The sequence below is a fragment of the Mya arenaria genome, chromosome 14, assembly GCF_026914265.1.
Source record: "Mya arenaria isolate MELC-2E11 chromosome 14, ASM2691426v1".
NCBI lineage: Eukaryota > Metazoa > Mollusca > Bivalvia > Myida > Myidae > Mya > Mya arenaria.
The window spans coordinates 35,281,257-35,301,912 of record NC_069135.1 but is presented as its reverse complement, the minus strand read 5'-3'; the positions used below and the strand labels follow the sequence as shown (position 1 = coordinate 35,301,912).

Genomic DNA, 20,656 nt, shown 5'->3' with positions numbered 1-20,656 from the left:
TTTATAGAATTGTCATTAGTTTGACTTCAGAAAAAATACAATGATAATTTGGTACCACAACCTTTTATAATTTTACACAGAAGACAAATGACAATTCCTTTGTTCTTGTTGTTGTTGTTGGTTGTAGTGGTGGTGGTGGTGGTGGTGGTGGTGGTGTCGTTTATGTAAACATAATCGTCCATATTGCTTTGATATTGCCTAAACTTTTTCTTTATCTTTTATTGTTTTAACACTTATTTCTCATGTTGCACTAAGCAATCTTACCCTGGATGTACCGACGTCAAATGCCTTGTTATCATGGGGACCGCCGGGTATTGGGTCAAAGCTGACCTGGCTGATGGTCACGGAGCCCGTAGAGTCGATGGATGATTGGTCTCCGGCCACGCCCTTACCCTCCCTTGACTGTCGGGGGAGAAGAAGCTCAGGTAATTGAAACTAAGTACCAGATCAGGGGAACATTTAGAGTTCATCTATTTTTGAAAAGTTTTATATGTTGCAATACGGACAAGAACGAACATCAAAATAAACATAACAACACTTAAACAACTAGTACTTGTATATATATCTGTCAAATCTTTGTAAATAAAATCAAAAGGCGTACAGTGCTGTTAAACAATAGTATATTAGTCCGACAATAAATGTCTGACAATGTTGTTGGTAATAATATTAAGGAGATGAAAAGAAATAAAGAAATGTGATGATAATGATGAAGATGGTGATGAAGAAGATGGTGGTGGTGGTGGTGGTGGTGGTGGTGATGATGACGAAGATGATGATGATGATGATGATGATGATGATGATGATGATGATGATGATGATGATGATGATGATGATGATGATGATGATGATGAAGATGATGAAGATGATGATGATGATGATGATTATGAAGATGATGAAGATGATGATGAGATGATGATGATGACAATGGCGAAGGCGATGAAGACGACGACGACGATGACGATGATGATGATGATGATGATGATGATTTCTTATTTAAAATATGTTTTACACTGAAATAGAGGTAGACGATAGAAAACATGTTCCCAACAGGGGGATGAATTAAGGCAAAGTACGTCAAACCCATGGCCCTCAGGTATTTAATTAGTGCTGAATTAAATCAAGCAAGATCAGGATGTAAACAGTTCAAAATGTTTACAATATAAATTTGCCTTAAGGCACGACCATATTCATTTTGAATCGACCATATCAAACATTTCAGTATAAATGTATACAACAAATGTAAATGCTCCAATAAGTCCAATTCAATACAAAAGTTTATAAATACTATAAATGAGATAATAAAGTAACAAGTAGTTCATACCCCTCCTTTTAATCCAGGCATTTTTAAATAGAAATCAAAGGTTTTTCCATATAAGGCTATATGTAATACTGTGGCGTGTTATTGTTTCGTTGTCTTTCGTGTTTTTCACATTGTGCATCTTGTATTCCAACTTAAATCACCTGTACACTTCCTTTCAACAAAACTTAACTTAAGTGGAGCATTTGAATATATCCAGTATGACACAACGCTGTAATTATGAATTCAAACCTTCCAAAACCTTATCGCGTTACATGGAAATTTTGTGGGCTTTTTTGTGATCTTATATTTCGCTTTGTGGGTATGTGATGTGAAGAATGACGATTCACCCCAATACCCAGACGATAAACATTAGTCCATACCCAATGTATACAGCCGTATTGTTATTTGTTAGTTAATCATATTGATTATCGATAGATTAGATTTAAAGCAAGATAATTGCACGCTATGCTGTACTCTTAATTATTAGATGCGTGTGTTTTGAAGGCGAAACAAAATATACAAATATGGATATAAATAATGTTTTCACAGAAAAACAATGGTATGAAACTACTGTTTGTATATGTTTAAGGCAAATTTGAGTTATCTCCCTGTTCCATTTAATCTTCAGGAAGGAATAAACTAAGTATGCGTTGTTCAACATAATTCGTAATTGTTAGTCACTGTTAAGTACCCCGTGAAATAAAATGCACCCAGTTCAAAAAAGAAAATCAGTGTACATGTACTTTTTTCCCCCATTTTATCGAATAGGTATCACGTGAAATTAAAGGCGAAATCATAGCGCAGTCTATAAGAAGAAAAGTGATAACTACATCCGGTTATTAAGAGATACGTGGTCCATTGTAAAGTTTGTTCAAACTTAATAGTCAAGTGATCTGATTAAATCAAAAGTTATTTGAAAGAAAATCGCTTTTCTGATCAAAAATCGTTATCGTGTATGCTCATCAAACAGCAGCTACGGGAATCTCTACTTACATGTACATGTCAATAAATAAATATATGCATTTGCATTTATTAATAGCAATATGCGAAAAATTGTTGGCTTTCTTGTTACATCTCCCTAGGTCAAGTAACTATGAAGTGCTTGCAGCTAACTTTTGCGATTTGAATACCCGCTTGCATCGAATGCTAACGTTAGCTAACCTCTCTATTTCAGATCTAAATTGTTTAATTAAGGAATGATTGCGGGGCTGATGTCATTATCAGGGTGTGAACGCGATTGGGCTGGGGCCGTATTCAATAAGCATCTTAGTGAATATTTTCTACTTAGTTAGAATTTCGTAATTTTTGACAACGATTATTTTAAATACCCGCTACTTTTCATCAGATTTATTCATATGCATATATTGTTTAGACCATTTTCTTGCTTATTTTCATATTTTTGGTGTTCAAACATTGTTCGTTTTCTTAAAATTCAAATTAGAAAAATGGCATTTTTTCACTTAGTTGAAAATTATTACTAAGATGCTTATTGAATACGACGCCAGATCTAAGTGTGTGGAGTCCGAATCACTTTTAAACGTAAAATTGAAACACTATTGGCAACAATACGTTTCAAAATATGATAACTTAACACTTTCTAAAACGTTGATTTATAATTTACTGGACCTGCTGACACAATTCAAACAATTCAAACATTAACAAGATCAACAGTTTTCATGTATATTGTTATGCGATGAATTGCGATCGGAACATATCCGAAGATGTTGCGTTCATCGATTGATAAACGCAATTGCCGAAAGGCAGTCATTTAAGGAATGGAAGTTGAGGTGTAAATATATAAATATAGACCCATGCTTAACGTCACTCCCTGTCCCTGATACCAAAGCACACATATCGCCTTTGGTCTTAAGGGTAGTAACCTTTTACCTTAATGCAAAACGTGTCGAAAAAACTGGTGAACTCATCTTGAACGCATTAAATATAATGAAGACTATGGAACGCTACGACGGTCGTATGTTTGACATCGCATTCTATTATGTCGAACTGACATGTGATTATGTCGAACTGACATGTGATAATGTCGAACTGGCATGTAATTATGTCTAACCGCCATGTGATTATGTCAAACTGACATGTAATTATGTCTAACCGACATCGCATTCACCCGGCACTGCGGGACCACCTGAAAGGTCAAAACACGGCGCATTTCCCCGGCTTTCCCCGGTATACCCCCGGACCTGGGGGGGGGCGTGGTTGCAATTGACTGGTGCATAATACGGTCAATATAACAACAAGTTCATTTGGCAATTTAACATATATTGTGGACAAAAAGGCATGTGCTTTGCACATTATAACACGCTCATTTGACAAGTATATTTGTATACGTGTTATAAGAGAAGAAAATTATATGTACACCTACATGTAAGTATAGCCTCCCTCGACTTAATGCACTCTTCTTGTCTTGCTGTTTAAAATATTTCTCATTCAAGAACGAACATCTAAAATAACTCAAAATAATAACATCCTTTCAATATTGATTAGGACCATCGCGATACTACACCTCGTCTCAAATATTGCCCAAGAAAAAAGCGACATTTGTTGTTACAATTTTTATAATTATTTTTCAATTTTGTAGTACTTTGCATAAAAATAATATTATAAACTTTAGAAATTCAATAAAAATAAATTTGAGAGATTTGACATTTACTTCGGTGTTTCTTTTTTTTAATACGTTTGTCTGGAAAAAATGCGGCACAAATTATTGTACAAAACATATCACGGCGGGGAATCCACGTGACCAAATGGTTGGTTTCAGTGCAAGATGGCGTCACCAAAACGCTAGACTCGAGCCGAAAATCAAGGTAATACATATAATTATAATAGTTTCTTTAATTTTTAACATAGCCTATCATATGCCCACCTACTTAGTTTGTATTAGCATATCCATGTTTTCCTTGAAACTTTAACCGTTCTCGAGAACACTTCGGCTATGTTTCCAAAATGTACGAAATCCGACTGGTAGGTTACAGTTCCATTTATCATTTTGGCTCGGATTTAGCGGAAAATGAGGTTATAATTTGGGAAAATCGCATAAAACACTTAAGTTTTGTTTAAACATAACAGGCACATGCATTTAGGAACGAATATTTTAATGATTTTAAAAGATATGAGGACGAAAAGAAAATGATAGGTTGCAGCTCCGATTTTTGAAGAGATAGGTTGCAGTTCCATAATTTGGTTGCTATCTGGACTGCAGATTCTTTGACTTAGTTTTAGTGTTCAAGCCAAACATATAGGTTCCCATAAAACTCAACTGATATTTTTCTATACCATTGTTCGTTTTACATAGTTATAACATAATCTAAAATTATAAAATCATTGAAAATCACATCGAGACTGCTGTTTTTATACTTTTGATTTTTCTGCTTACTTATTTATAAGGTTACCATCATTAATGATTTGTTTTCTGTGACAAATTGATGTATTACACGTTTAGAGTTGAATTGTTAAACCATTATCTGTGATAAAATCTGCACACCAGTATACTTTTATTGTATTACGTGTAAATCGATGTTTTGCAATTTTCGATATATCATATGGAATGCATTTTTATCTTTTAGACCAATGACACGAATAAGAGAGTCTTTCCCTTCATCAACCTAAACGAAATGAATGCAGGATATCTAAACAGCCAACCAAAAAAAATGGCAGCGATACAACAAAACAAAAGAAGTGTTCAGTGAGCATTCGTTTGATCACAAGGTGAGGTCAAGACTGGCCTCACGCAGAAAGAAAGCGACAGCACCCACAGACAGAAATGCAATACAAAGGGAAACTTTAGGTGTACGTTGGGAAAAGGCTAGATGAAATTTGTCGAAACAGCTTCCAACAAAGATCATCGGAAAAGACTCATGTGCCATTCTCATAACAAAAAAACACGACAAATATATCCATTTTCACTGTAAATATCATAGTAAAAAGTTCATGTTATGCTGATGCCGTTCTTACATTTGATATTTTAGCTTTAATATATATATGTGTGTGTGTTGTAATATTATATATTGAACCTAGTCAAAGTGTCATTCCCAAACAAGTACATCTGGAAACGTGTCTGCAAAACAGCTGTCTACAACCACGAAGTGAATGCATGGAAAGCGAGAATGGACATAAGCTCTGACTTTGATCTGTTTAAACAGATCTATCCGCATCTGTGCCTATCAAGTGTGTGGTCCGTCGCGAGAGCTCGTCCCGAGAGCCTCTCCCTCATGCAGCTGCTAGCATGTGTTTGCTGCCAGCGTCCCCCAGACCAGCCGATTGATTGCCGTTTATGCCATCGACAATGCAGCCATGAGCTCGAGCACTTGATGTTCGAGTGTTGCTCAAATAACAATAGCTATTCGCGACTTTTATTCCTGGTGGCGATTAAAAGTTTGAGTGGACCGATGTATGACTTACTTAGTACGATATCGAGACAGTCCTTCATTATATACACACTTGGCAAAATCGACGAGCATTTGATAAAGGTACTCGATGTACAATTATACCCGGACTTCCTTATCAACTGTGCTAAATTATACAATGATGTGTTAAACTAAGACGCATTTAGATGCGTGCACTTCACCAATGACAATGCCACTCGACAAAATGAGCTAATCCTTAAACAGCTATTTCTATTTCGCTTTCGAAGAAATATTGCTTAAATTAATAGGAAATAGTCTATTGATTTTAGCCGATGCATTATCATTGTTCTTTATCGTTTGTAAGATCAGACTTGTATGCAGCGGCTAAATTATAATTTATAAACGAGACCAACTTAATGCGTATAAAACAAACTTGTCGCAATTTATGTTACTGTGACTTTCTTTCATTACTATGTACTATCAAATTTGTATTGTGTTTGTAAATATTCATGCTTATGTATGTATTACCATATACCATGTACATCTCCAGAAAATGGGGAAAATAAAGCTATATATATTTATTACCCAATTACGTTTGAACTTTTAAATCGCTCCTTACATATTACATGTAATACATATTTGGTCACCAGTTCATGTAAGCAGAACTCATGAAAGGCAATGTTTGTCATTTTAGTTAAGTATAACGTTTAACTTTGTTGCTTGCGTTTGAACAATATCAACGAATTAAACTCGACTAGTTTTCAATGTCAACATGCATTTTATATGCAAAAATATTGTTTAATCGCAGGATGATGTGGTTTAAACCTAGCTTATTCCTCCATTGGACCAATTGAGACCACCTTAGTTTAAATGAACAAATACCAAACAAGTGATTGGTATTTTTTGTTTATTAAACCTTGTGTTAACCTAAAGGTAACTTCAACTAAAGAAATCTTTAACACTTGATCAGGATAAAGGTTATAAGTTTCTTCCATGGCCGAGAGTGTAAGATAGGTTCATTCCGTCCCGAGCGTAGGGTGTTTTGCGGAAACGAGGTTTACCCTTTCATACGCGAGCGGCTATGGTAGATGGTTTTTCTCCCACCTCAGTTAAAAATAATTTTTGAAAATGAGTTTTTTGCTGGAACTCTTTTGTGCATAGTGAAAATAATTGCGTATGGATATGAGATACTTCGTGGTTGTCATGGATATGCGCGCAGTGATTCCGATTTAATCAATAGTAAAATCGGTCTTTAAATAGTCCTAAGGAGAGTGAACCATTATTTCTTGAATGGTGCGTGAAAACTGTTTTATGGTGACATTCGAAGCGAGAAATAATTAACTAGCATTCTAAATATTGCCACAAGATAAGGTTTCCATGATGCTACAGACGACAGTCTTCAACAAGGGAGGTAATTACAATGTGGTGACCATTAAAAAGGAGTTCCATACGGGCATTTTATCTTTGCCCGTGGGCAAGATAAGAATATCTAGCATGGTTAAATTATTGGATGTACTTATCTGAGGTGGTAAAAAAGTTGTATCCATAATACTTCACATAATAATATATCGGCAGTAAATAAATAAAAATGTTAAATATCCTGATATTATATACACGACGTGTATATAATATCAGGATGTTTAACATTTATTTATATATTAAACGTGATATTATTCAATAATCCTATATATATATATATATCTTTAATTCATAAAAAAAACAGTTTGTCACATTTCAATTCCTCCATGCTTGTATACAATATCAGTGATACAATCACATTACATAATTTGCAGTCCAGACGACAACCTTTATATGGAACTGCAACCTATCTCTTCAAAAATCGGAGCTGCAACCTATCATTTTCTTTTCGTCCTCATATCTTTTAAAATCATTAAAATATTCGTTGCCAAATGCATATGCCTGTTATGTTTAAACAAAACTTAAGTGTTTTTGCGATTTTCCCAAATTACAACCTCATTTTCTGCTAAATCCGAGCCAAAATGATAAATGGAACTGTAACCTACCAGTCGGATTTCGTACATTTTGGAATCATTGCAGAAGTGTTCTCGAGAACGGTTAAAGTTTCAAGGAAAACATGGATATGCTATTACACACTAGGTAGGTGGACATATGATAGGCTATGTTAAAAAATAAAGAAACTTTTATAATTATATGTATTGCCTTGATTTTCGGCTCGAGTCTAGCGTTTTGGTGACGCCATCTTGCACTGAAACCTACCATTTGGTCACGTGGATTCCCCGCCGTGCATATGCAGCATTTGAGCAAACAAATATCGTGGGGGTTTCTTCTTGGGCATTTTCAAAGACGAGGGGTGGGAACGCGATGGGACTTATACGATTCCGTACAGCATAAATTCTTTCCAGGTGTTTTTAAATGTATATATAACCATTTTCTTATAATGTAGATAATTATATAATTTTTTCTTTTAATTATCGCCGCCTGATACTCAAATGATTATCAAATAGCTTTAGTCTCTTGGTATTTTTTCAACAGCAACATAGCGTCTCTTGACGTGATAAGACGGGTATTGACAATACCTCGGTTGGCCATTATTCATCGTGAGCTAGATAAAATAACATGCTAATTAGACATTAAACCATGTCAGTTGACAGTTAGACAAACTAACATGCTATTTAGAAATCAGAACATGTCCTTCGACATAAGAACATGTCAGTTCGACATACTAATTTTCATTTAGACAGATAATATGTTTGCTAGACAAAATAACAAATAACAGTTCATTTAGACATAATAACATGTTTGTTATATATAATGAAATGTCAGTTAAAAATAAACATAAGATGTCACAACATAAGAGAGTTGAGGCGTTCCAAAGAAGATCACGCTCGTGTTTCAATTTCATTTCTTGGCTATACTTAAAGTTTCTTGTGTTTTTTCTTCAGAAATGTTTTATATTTGCGAACTTTAAAATTAAACCTAATAATCTTGAGTCAACTAGCATCGTCTTGTTCTGTCCATCCATTTTCCATTAATATCATACCCTTACTTGGGAAGTAGAAATTTGCGCGTCAAGCTGCAGGAATGTTTGTAAAAGTTGTGAAAGAAACAGTATTTTTTATAAGTTGAAATATGGAGATACAGATTAGGTTAAAAAGTAAAAAAGTTTTGATAGCTCCCTGTGGCGAGACATGTTCAATCTGGCAGACAGCCTGACTGAACTGCTCCAGGGTAGGGCAGGCCACTATGTTGGGTGGGAGGTTGTTCCAATGGAAGACAGCTCTTGGGAGGAAAGAGAATGTGTAGTAGTCGGTGGTGGCAAAATTAATCTGTAAGAGGACCTGCGATAATGTCGAGATGATCTGGTCAGTGGAATAAGGTACCTAGAAATGGAGATGGCTATAAGGTTGTGTGCTATACTTATCTGTAAGAGGAGCTGTGGTAATGTCGAGATGATCTTGTCAGTGGAATAAGGTAGCCAGGAATGGGGATGGCTATAAGGTTGTGTGCTATACTTATCTGTAAGAGGAGCTGTGAAAATGTCGAGATGATCTTGTCAGTGGAATAAGGTACCTAGGGATGGGGATGGCTATAAGGTTGTGTGCTATACTTATCTGTAAGAGGAGCTGTGGTAATGTCGAGATGATCTGGTCAGTGGAATAAGGTACCTATGGATGGGGATGGCTATAAGGTTGTGTGCTATACTTATCTGTAAGAGGAGCTGTGGTAATGTCGAGATGATCTTGTCAGTGGAATAAGGTACCTAGGGATGGGGATGGCTATAAGGTTGTGTGCTATACTTATCTGTAAGAGGAGCTGTGAAAATGTCGAGATGATCTTGTCAGTGGAATAAGGTAGCCAGAGATGGGGAAGGCTATAAGGTTGTGTGCTATACTTATCTGTAAGAGGAGTTGTGTTCATGTCAAGCTCGTCTTGTCAGTGAGATAAGGTAGCCAGAGATGGGGATGGATACACTATTAGGTTATGTGTTATTTTGTACGAGGGAGCCTGTTATCTATTCTTCTATGACCATGCCTACGTCACTGTAAAGACTGCATCATGTCTGTGACAATTGATGTTTGCCCATAGCCATATTTGGCCTATCTGGCAGCCCTACGTTGGTCAACGATCAATTGACTGTAAATGTACTAAATGAGACAAAAAAAATATATACAATTATCTTCTTTTATTTGTTTAAATATTTATCACTGACTCAAACTCCGTTCCATAAGCAAGATAAATTTTTATACGAATAACAAAAACATTTGATGTTTTAGTAAGCCGACAGCGGTCACTATAGTGGTCACAAGCTAGCCGACTAGCAACCCTTTATTATAGGACAGAACAGAACAGAACAAAACATTTATTTCCAAGAAGGTCACAGACCCATCTGGCAAACATGTAAATATACAATGGCGGCAAAAGCAGCAATGACATACTAAACACAATTTATGCAAAAACGATTGTATGAATAAATCATAACAATAAATATATAATCATGCGGACATGGAGTTGCACCAATAGTTAATACTTATCTTTGTTTTCATAAGAGCACTTGATTAAGTTACTGTGTAATTGTTAACAAACAAATAAATGACAATTACAACAAACCTGTACAAATTACATGGAATTTAACGTAGTGTTTCTTAATTCAAATGCTTTAAAAATATACACACTTACATTTTTTTTCAAAATGCATCATTTTCGAAATTAAAACTGCACTCTCACAGATTGAACGTTTACACAACTTTTTTTTTATTTTTTGTCTCGGAAAGAGACAATGTTTGCGACAATCCATGGAAACCAGTTATATAAGACTGCTGACAAAAAAATAGATCGCAGATTTTTATATTTAAGTTCAAAACTTGATGTTTTATGCATTTTTCTTAAACCTTTTTTAACGGTGTAAGCCATAAAACATTATTTTTCGAACGGAAATATGAGAATCTGCGATCTGATTTTTGTCAGCAATATTTTATCATTGGTTTGCAGATATTTACGCAAAACTTTGCTCTTTCTAAGACAAAAAAAAAGTTGTAAAAGTGGTATATCTGTGAGAGAGCAGCTTTAAAAGTTCCAATAAAGTAGGCCTACTGGAACGTTTTATATAATACCTAGGTAAATATGTAAATATCTAACTAGTATACAATGTGCACTCTAAAACAAAATGATGCTCGTCTTCTAATAAATTACAAATGGTACATACACGTTCGTTTAATGGTTTTGATTGCGGTCTATTCCATCTACCTGTTTCAATGCTTAATCTGTGTAAGGATAACCGCAATTTCGAAATAGACTTACGGAACTTTTTAACACTCAATATTTTGAAGTATGGCTGAAGTCTTATACTTGAAGCCTAAAAAATGGTTTGGTTAGGGTTACATCCTTTTCAAAAACAGGTAGGGTAGGTCGGCTTTTTTAATGGGCATTATATAAGAAAGTTATTGTCATCATTGGAGAATGGTGTCATAATTATCTTCTGTATATCTCTTCTTTTTTAACAACTAACTATAAAAACAGTAGGATCGGCGCCTATTTCGTATGTATGGTCGGGTAACCTGAATCAAAAGCATTTTTAGGCCTAATGACAAAAATAATTCAACCAATATTATAATTACCAATTTCTTGATAAAACCATGCGTCAAATAAACCTAAACAAAAAAGGTCTTTAGTAAGTGAACACCAATTCGGTTTGTTTGCAGTTCGTTCCATGTCATTTTGAAGCATGAAATTAACATTCTTATGAACTTATTATCTGTTTATAGTTTTTTACGAAGTACTTCTACTGATGTGCCAGCCTACATCCGAGGTTGTTTTCGATACAAATGGCCGAGGAGTTCAGAATGCAATCAAGCGTGATCGCTGTCACCGATAGAATTGTTATGCAACAGTGTTCAGTATGTACACAATTTAATTTGAGAACGCTGTACTCCAAAAACGTTTTTTTTTCAAAACGGACGGACCCCATGTTCAAGACAGGAAACCCGACTGGTCTTCAGTCATTAAACTCCCGTCCATATAGCCGCCTGTACATGATCAATCTTAGCCGATAGATGCCGTAATGTAGCAATTGTAGCAGCGGAATAACGATGAACGTCAGACCTGCAACGACACCAACCGTAAGTCCAGGCTGGTTCCAGTCCAAAACGTTCTTGTAGAGTACGTTATTTACCTTATCAGCGCTCCAGTAAATAATACTGAAAATAAGATAGCACAAGCCATAAAATACTGGGTAGATCGCGTGTAAAAGCCGGACGGGGCGGGCGACCATAAAAGCGTCAATAAATACGAAAACGCTGTTGACGCCGTGTACGTTGACGTCAACGTAGTTTGTGTGACCAATGGCGGGGTAGAGGGCGCCGAAGTACACCACGGTCACCACTGGCGCAAAAACGTATACACAATCTCCAATCAGCCAAGTAATCTTCATGTACCACACTGTTGCGTCAACTTCGTTCAATGTAGAGACTGACGTTTCTACGCTTATGTTATTAATTTTTCCATTTTGAAACGAAGCACTGGAGGCAACAACGGCTCTCGACTGTTTCTCTGTATCGTTAAAGGCTGGATTTCTGTAGCCATTTTGTGTGACAGCGTTTACGTTTGCGTCCGTTTGTCTAGCGAAGCTGACCGTCTCTGATACTGACTGACGTCGTCCACGTCCGATGTACGTTCTGTATAACGTCACAAGCAACGAAGACACAAAGTAAATAGTGAGCAGAAGGTATGTCCATACGGTGAGATAAGCCATCAGCCTGTGGTTAGGGTCCTGAGCGGTGACGAAGAGCTGTGTGAAGGCGAACACGCAGTAGGCGGACACCAACACCCGGTACACCACGTAAACAGGCGCCGGGATATCCCACTGCAACATAGACACAACAGATTAACATCAAATAGTACGATGACGCGCAGTCCTGGCGCCGACAATAAATGTAAACTTGCGAAGATTAGCATATGTTTAATAGTTCCTATTTGTTATCCAGATATATGTATTTATTCAGGAATGCAACTATGTGTTATAAAGTACAATTTTAACATCTGTTTCAGTATCTCACATACCTTTTTGTGATATCTTTATACCTACGGCAGTTAGAATATCAATAGTAAGTGCGCTGGTAAACAAATTAAATTCGAAAATTTTGAAGAAATCAGTTATTCGAGTTCATTGGTGCTTTTGCCTTTTATAGTGAAAATATTTTTTGATAATAAAATAATTGGCTGGTAATAATAAGTATCAAATGTTTAAGACGAAAACGCCTCTTGATAAAAGTGATACTTTGTTCTTAAGCATGTTTTAAATAAAAAACAACATTAAACTAGTATATCAAATCGCTTCAATTTTGACAAATTAAGCCACAATTTTCCCCTCCATTTTCTTCAATGTTCAGTATCGCTTTATCTCTATATCAACGAAAATCATGAATTAGCTTATCTCCTTGATATGTGTTTTTTTTTTAAAGTTTTCAGACAAGTTTTAATTTCATTACACGTAATTGGGCCTTAAAATACAATATGTAAAGAAGAATCCAACACAATGTCTTAAGGTGTGTTTTAATGCACTTCACAAGATTCAAATGTCTGGTTATAGGTATCGGTCAATTTGTCTTAACTAAACAATTGGCATTTGCTGAGCGCAGCCTCCATGTCGATATTTGATAAAGCAAAAATAAATAATAACTTGATTAGTGTTGTCGCGAATCTCTCTGTACTAGTAAGCGATCATGAGCGTACCTCTAAAAAGGCCACAAAAGCATTACCAGTTAATGACTTTATGGATCTGAAACGTTTGTTTTATTCATAGGCTTTCTGGGTGTTTAAAAATCGAAACTTTTCTGCGTTCTCATTGGCAAACACTAAACTGAACTTAATTTTTCAAAGAAATAAACATAAAATCCAATGCATTTTTAGCATTATTTTTCAACAATAACAACAACCTTGAAAAACAACCTTGAATTTATCTGGGGCTCGCCGCTTGATTAGCTACAATTATGAGGGTTCAGGGATACTGTTTCATTATTTTGACATATCTGATGTTTCCCTGTCTCAAGTCTACCATTGCCATAAAATCGTCAAAAGCATTGTCATATCTGAGGAGAAAACTATAAAGCAAGGTTGTTATCTTTTTCCATGTCCATAAAGGCGTACTTAAAGGAAATAATAACTTTTAAAGTGACACTCGTATTTAAAATCAATACATACGCTTGTCCAACGAATAGTTTTGAGTGATAAACCTTTTACTTCCTCCTAAATAACGCTTTTGCGGAAAATATTAATAACTGATAACAAGCATGTAACCGTGTATTTAATAGCTGAAAACGCAAAAATGTTAAATAATTGGTGTGTGCTAAATGATATACAGTGATCAACTCTCATCTCATAAATTAGACACACCGTGTTTTCTGCACCTTTCTTTCGAATAAAACACAGTATCCTTCATAAGCATCACTGCTTTCGATATTAATCCATTATTTTGGGTAAATTTAAACAATCGTATTAACAGTGGTACTGTAATACCTTGTTAGGGAGTAGGAGTCGGCGCACCTTTAAAGATTTTCCACAATTAATGCAATTGTTTTAATATACCCAAACAGATCGAAAACAATGTTTTTTTATGAAGGATATAGTGTTTATTAAGAAAGAAAGGTACAGAAAACACGGCATTTCTACATTATGAGACGACAGTAGTTCACAATAAATATTTTAGCATTCACCAATCATTGAATCTTTTTGCGTTTTCAGCTATTGAATACACGGTTAGTATTTTGTTATTAGTAATTAATAGTTTCCATAAATGCATTATTTAGTAAGTAGTTAAAGGTTTATCACTCAAAAATTATGTTTGTTATACAATGTGTAAGTATTGATTTTGAATAAGAGTGTCACTTTAACTATTTTATTTTATTATGAGTTGTCTTTCTTGTGCTGAAACATTCAATGCGGTAGCTTAGCTGAGATTCACACAAATATTTAAGTAACATTACTCAGACAGTAACTCAACTATTTTTCCCGTCAGAAGACTCGTTGACGGCCAGTTAGGTGTGTTTTGTGAGTTCTTGATAATATATTTTCAAATAAGACAAATATTCAATTAGATAATGAAAACTAGCGATTTTAATTCATTTCCTGGTTACAAAAAAGCACATATTTTTCTTAAAATAGCTGCAATAACCACAACACTTCAAGACATTGTTGAGTAGGACTGATTATTTTGACAAAAATCATACACATTTTCTATAAAGGAATTTCCAGAAAAATACAAATGCATTTTGATAAGGTATCTAGGTGGCACATTCACGGTGGCAGAGGGGTGACATCCGCAACAATTTATTCATATCTTCGATATCATATCTTAGATCTGATAGACAGCAGTCAGCAGTAGAAATAAAGCCATATATATACACATAAGTTATGATCTATACACAGATGGGGGGGGGGACTTATGGAAGGCTTCAACACTCTTTCTGAAACCATGCGGACTATTTTATATTTTACATGTGACACTGTACCATATATATATGACAAGTTATCCCTTTAAGCTGCACTCTCGCAAATTGATTCTTTTTAAAACATTTGTTTCTTAAAATGAGCCATTTTTGCGTAAATGTCTTGAAACCAAAGACAATAGTCTGCTGACTAAAGAGCAGATCGCAGTTTTCATATATATACGATTGAAATTTGATGTTTTATGAAAATGTCCAAACAATTGAGATCTGCTTTATTGTGTGTTATCCTATATGACTGATTTACACTGATGCCAAAAGAATCAGCTGATTCTGAGACAAAAAAAAAAAAAAAAAAAGTCAAATCTGTCAATCTGTGAGAGTGCAGCTTTAATCAAAATGTCTCCGGTCATGTTCATAAGTGTTCTATTGGTGTGGGTTCTAAGTATTAACATTAAACATTTAATGGTCGGTGACCAATTCTAACTTGTTTATCATTTGTTTATCAAGTTACACACATATCAGGGGCGGTTTCAGGATTTGTACTTGAGGGGGCAAATCTTTAGGGCTTAACCTTTTGACTTGCATCCCCCACTTTCTGAACCTAAATCTATTTGTTCTTTATTTGTACAAAGTATCCATTTAAAACTGCCCTCTCACAAATTGATTCTTTTACAACATTTGTTTCTTAAAATGAGCCATTATTTGCGGTAATGTCTGGAAACCAAGGACAAAAGAGCAGATCGCAGTTTTCATGTAAGTACGTTTGAAATTTGATGTTTTATGAAAATTTCCAAACAATCCCATGTGACTGATTTGAACACACTGATGCCAAAATCAGCTGATTAAGAGACAACAGTGAAACAAGTTGTCAAATCGGTCAGTCTGTGATAGTGCAGCTTTAATTGAAATGCCTTCGGTCAAGTTCATTAGTATTCTATCAGTGTGTGTTTTAATTAATGACATAAAACATTTAAGGGCCGTAGCCTACTTCTTACTTGTTTATCATTTTGTTTATCAAGATACACACATATCAGGGGCGTTTTCAGGATTTTATTTAGAGGGGGCAACATGCCCCTCTACCTCCCAGAATCTATATTTATTTAGTTTAAAATGTTGGCAGGGTTTTATTTTGCAAAAAACAAACAAACAAACAAAAAATTTAAGTCCGAAATGGTGCATTTTGGGTGTATATATTACTTTTTCTGCTATATTGAATTAAAAAAACAACTTTTTAGGGTGTGCGCTCCGGGTGCCCCCCCCCCCTCCTCTTCCCGGATCCGCTAATGCATATTTGTAATTTGTATGAATTTACATTTGTTAATTGAGAATTCAAACAAATAAATAATAATAGGCAATAAATACAGGCAATTAATAGAAATCGATATATTTCATAACATGTTATAATATAACAGAGTTATGCAATTTATTATCGGTGCCTGGTTCACCGTGAGATCGTGTTGAAATGACAATGGTTTAACTATCCCATATTCACGATTCATCGTCTAGGTGTTCATTAAAGCAGGCTTCGGAGTACAATTATGGTACAAATGATATCAGTACAAGTGGCGTAGCTACATAAAATTATAGGCCTTGTAGGCCTGCGCCTACAGTATTTTTGAAAAATGACAACATTTAAATAACCCAAAGATGCAATAAAAACTATTAGCTGCTCAAACACTTTTAACAACTCAAAACTTTGTTTTATTTTAACTAAATGTTGGTGTTTAATGAAACTATGTACAGGGTGTGTTTCTCGATTTTATTGTAATCATTGCAAATATAATCAAGTGTGTGTAAAGCACATATATAAAAGTCCCCAAACTAACATAGAACCATCGGGGTTTTTAGGCCTAGCTACGCCCCTGAGTACTGACGCACAAATCATGTGTGGTGCATGTGGCGACACCGTGCTGATAGCTGGAGTACATTAGTGACATTCCACTACCTTCATATCATACATCATGTACTGTTTAAAGCTACGCCCTCAACTTTGGTCAGTCTGTTAGTAGGTCATATTCCGAAAACTAAACTTTAAATTATCTTGAAAACTTATACGACAGCTTTAAAAATAATGTAACACTTAGTCCATTGTACACCACGTTATTCTTATAGCCTAAAACACAGAAAATATACGCTCAGTTTTAAAGTATATGCTTTATCTTACAATATTATTTCATTTACATCGTCATCATAGTGTAACAACTTTGAGCTTCAGTATATTTAATATGTAATATGTATTGCTGTATATACTGTACATATGACCGTTTGTTTGTTTGATATTCTTTAATCACTTTCGGATGAAAATAAAGAGAATAATAACAATAATTGAACAATTCTTTGTTAGCGAAGAGTCAACAAATATGGGTTCGTTCAAAAATGTGTTCTCTTTATACGTAACTTAAGCTACAATGTTGCGATTTTGCGATAGAAATACACTTTGTGTTTACGCTATTTCATAACATCGAAGTGGTTAAGCGGTGAAGGGAGGAATTCAATACTCAACGTTATGGTCATACATCATTGACTTCATCCACTCTATTGGTCAGTTATTAATTACATGTAATCCGATTAGCTACATCGTTCTTAGATCCAATTAAAGCCAGGATTGAATACCAGCCAAGGCCTCGTTTTACAATTCAGAACCTGGGATCGAATCAAGCAGTGGGTCTTAACTCTTTGTTTTCCTTTTTGTATTTACTATTTAGCTCTTTTTTAATGTATTTTATTTCTTACTTTCAAGGTTGTAAATGTGTTTCGAAACTTTGATAATATTTTCTTTTTGATAACTTCCATATCATATCATAGCTTAACTGGCCTTTAGAATTGTATTTGTTATCTATAATTTTACATAATTTTTTTTGCTGAATCGCGGCGACATTCCATAAAAAACAGCAAAAAATAACTGTCTCATTGTCTTAAACTTGTCTCGCGGACTGACCCATGCGTGCATGTATTGTATAAGTGTTGCAAATACAGGTTTCATTAACTTCAGCAATGTCATCATCATCATCATCATCATCATCACCATCATCATCATTACCTCCACCACCACCAAAACCACCACCACCATCACCATCATCATCATCATCATCATCTGATCGGTCGACACCAGTCTAGAATAACTGGTATCGAGACATTTACGAAAAAAAATGGTTTATTCCAAGACAAATAAAAATAAAAAGGACGTCAACAGCAGTAAAACTGTGAGAGAGCAGCTTTAATATCAACATCCATCCGCTATTTCACATTCTATTACTTCGATGCTGACAAGTCGACATACTGTCATACCAAATTGAATTTGTTGATAACAGAAATATAGCTTAAACTTTAAAACAAAAGCAACATTTACGATTTGCCCACCTGAGACAGCACCAAAGAGTCGGCGCTAAAATGCGAAAATCCAAATTTCCTCAGTCTAAATTCATCTTTAATTTTCCTTTCCATTTTTAAATTGGTGATGCAAAATTGGAACGTGTAATCGTTACATCACCTCGGCCTTGTTTTTGCCTTTAGTCTGTTCTGTTTGTCCTTTTTAACCATGTTTAATTTCCAAATATACCCTGCTATCAGTGAACGACCATGCGTCACAGGAACAACCAGGGTGCGCTTCTAAGCTTTATATGCAAATTCACACCGTAATGAACTATGTCAATGTGAATATGGTTTTGTATGGAGGTTTCCGTCTTTTATGTATCGCTATGGGTTTTACACGGAAACCGCGACATGGCGGCCCCAAAGCGTCGACACGGAAAAACTGTGGTCATGGTGTTCACAGCACGTGTATTTGACCAATTTACTGATGATTGACACAGCATCTACCTGATTCCGAACTCCTCGGCCATTTTCCATCAAAAACAACCTCGGATGTATATGGACGGTTTACAATGTCAGAAATATATCCAGTTTAACTACGCTGCAAATATATCGCGTAGTAATTTCAATTTAGCAGTTAAACTTCAAGACTTTACTCTTGGGAATCTCAATTAGTTATGCAATTTTAAACTTCATTGGCAATCAATTAAAACTAAGTAATATAAAATACACGTTAAACATTTCTGTTAATCGATACTAGTATTTAAAATTACGAACTACTTCATCTGATGTACTGGCATACATCCGTGGTTTTTTCGATGGAAAATGGCCCAGGAGTTTCGATTGCATCTACCATATTCGAACAAAGTCTTATATTGTCATACAACCCTGGAAATCGTGCTCCGGAGAGCTTTAAGTACCCATGTGCATAATTGACAACATGGTTTGACTCTTGTGAGCAATATTTAAGTTCTAATTAAACGGTTCGACTCTTGTTAGCAATAAATACGTTCTGACAAAATGGTTCGACTCTTGTGTGCAATATTTATGTTCTGACAAAACGGTTCGACTCTTGTGAGCAATATTTACGTTCTGGTAAACTGGTTCGATTCTTGTGTGCAATATTTACGTTCTGACTAAACGGTTCTACTTTTGTGAGCAATATTTACGTTCTAGCAAACTGGTTTGACTCTTGTGTGCAATATTTACGTTCTGACAAAACGGTTCGACTCTTGTGAGCAATATATACGTTCTGGCAAACTGGTTTGACTCTTGTAAGCAGTATTTACGTTCTGGCAAACTGGTTTGACTCTTGTAAGCAGTATTTACGTTCTGGCAAACTGGTTCGACTCTTGGGAGCAATATTCACGTTCTGGCAAACTGGTTCGACTCTTGGGAGCAATATTCACGTTCTGGCAAACTGGTTCGACTCTTGGGAGCAATATTCACGTTCTGGCAAACTGGTTTGACTCTTGTGAGAAATATTCGCGTTCTGGCAAACTGGTTTGACTCTTGTGAGCAATATTTACGTTCTCGCAAACTGATTTGACTCTTGTGAGAAATATTTAGGATCTCGCAAACTGATTTGACTCTTGTGAGCATTATTCACGTTCTGGCAAACTGGTTTGACTCTTCTGAGCAATATTTACGTTATGACAGACTGGTTTGACTCTTGTTAGAAATATTAACGTTTTCTCTGCAAATTAAACTCGACCTAGGGTGAAAACATATGCATGTAGTCAAAGAACTGGGAGTCCTAACAAAAGAATAGTGTAATTGGTATGATTATTCTTGTAAAAAATAATAAAGTAACGCAGATATACAAAGGTACCTGTTTGCTATAAATTGGTGAATATAAAGGTACAAATGCCTTATTAATATAATATTTCACTTTCTTATAAGGTTCTACTTGCAGTTTCTTGTCACAAAGATTAAAGTTTAATGTAAATATCGAAAATATCGAAAATTAAGGGACTGTTTGTTTTACCTGTTTACTGCTTTGAAAACAAATCCTTATTGATATATAAATAGCGGTGTGTTTATTATGGCCTGAAAGCTTAAGAATTATTCAAAATTACCGCGTAAAAAGCGCCCGCAAAGTGGGGTAGATACTTTGTATCCGGAATGTACCCAACGATATGTGCGGTCAAACACTCGTTTCCGAAACAGCCCATATTAGAGTTGCAATATATTGCGCAGCAATATAAATGCTATTGTAGTCCTTATCAAGCCATAATGATGCAAATGGGGGTGGGGCGGGG

At 35.3% G+C, this 20,656-nt stretch overlaps 2 protein-coding genes across 2 annotated transcripts in view; both read right to left on the bottom strand.

Moving 5' to 3' along the window:
* Nucleotides 1-1,705, bottom strand: part of LOC128217785 (sodium- and chloride-dependent glycine transporter 1-like) — a 30,582-nt gene extending 28,877 nt beyond the window's left edge. Inside the window, exons 1-2 of the mRNA XM_052925168.1 lie at nt 1,322-1,705; nt 265-402 (exon numbers count right to left, since the gene is read on the bottom strand). Coding sequence (XP_052781128.1) covers nt 265-402; nt 1,322-1,342 — 159 coding nt within the window. The 5' untranslated portion in view covers nt 1,343-1,705. The remainder of the gene's footprint in view (nt 1-264; nt 403-1,321) is intronic.
* An 8,106-nt stretch (nt 1,706-9,811) lies between these two features.
* Nucleotides 9,812-18,645, bottom strand: LOC128217864 (uncharacterized). The gene is made up of 2 exons (XM_052925290.1): nt 18,444-18,645; nt 9,812-12,502 (listed from the first exon to the last, which is right to left on the bottom strand). The coding sequence occupies exons 1-2, from the start codon at nt 18,525-18,527 to the stop codon at nt 11,636-11,638; spliced, it is 951 nt and encodes a 316-aa protein (XP_052781250.1). The 5' UTR covers nt 18,528-18,645; the 3' UTR covers nt 9,812-11,635.
* Between the last annotated feature and the right edge of the window lie 2,011 nt (nt 18,646-20,656).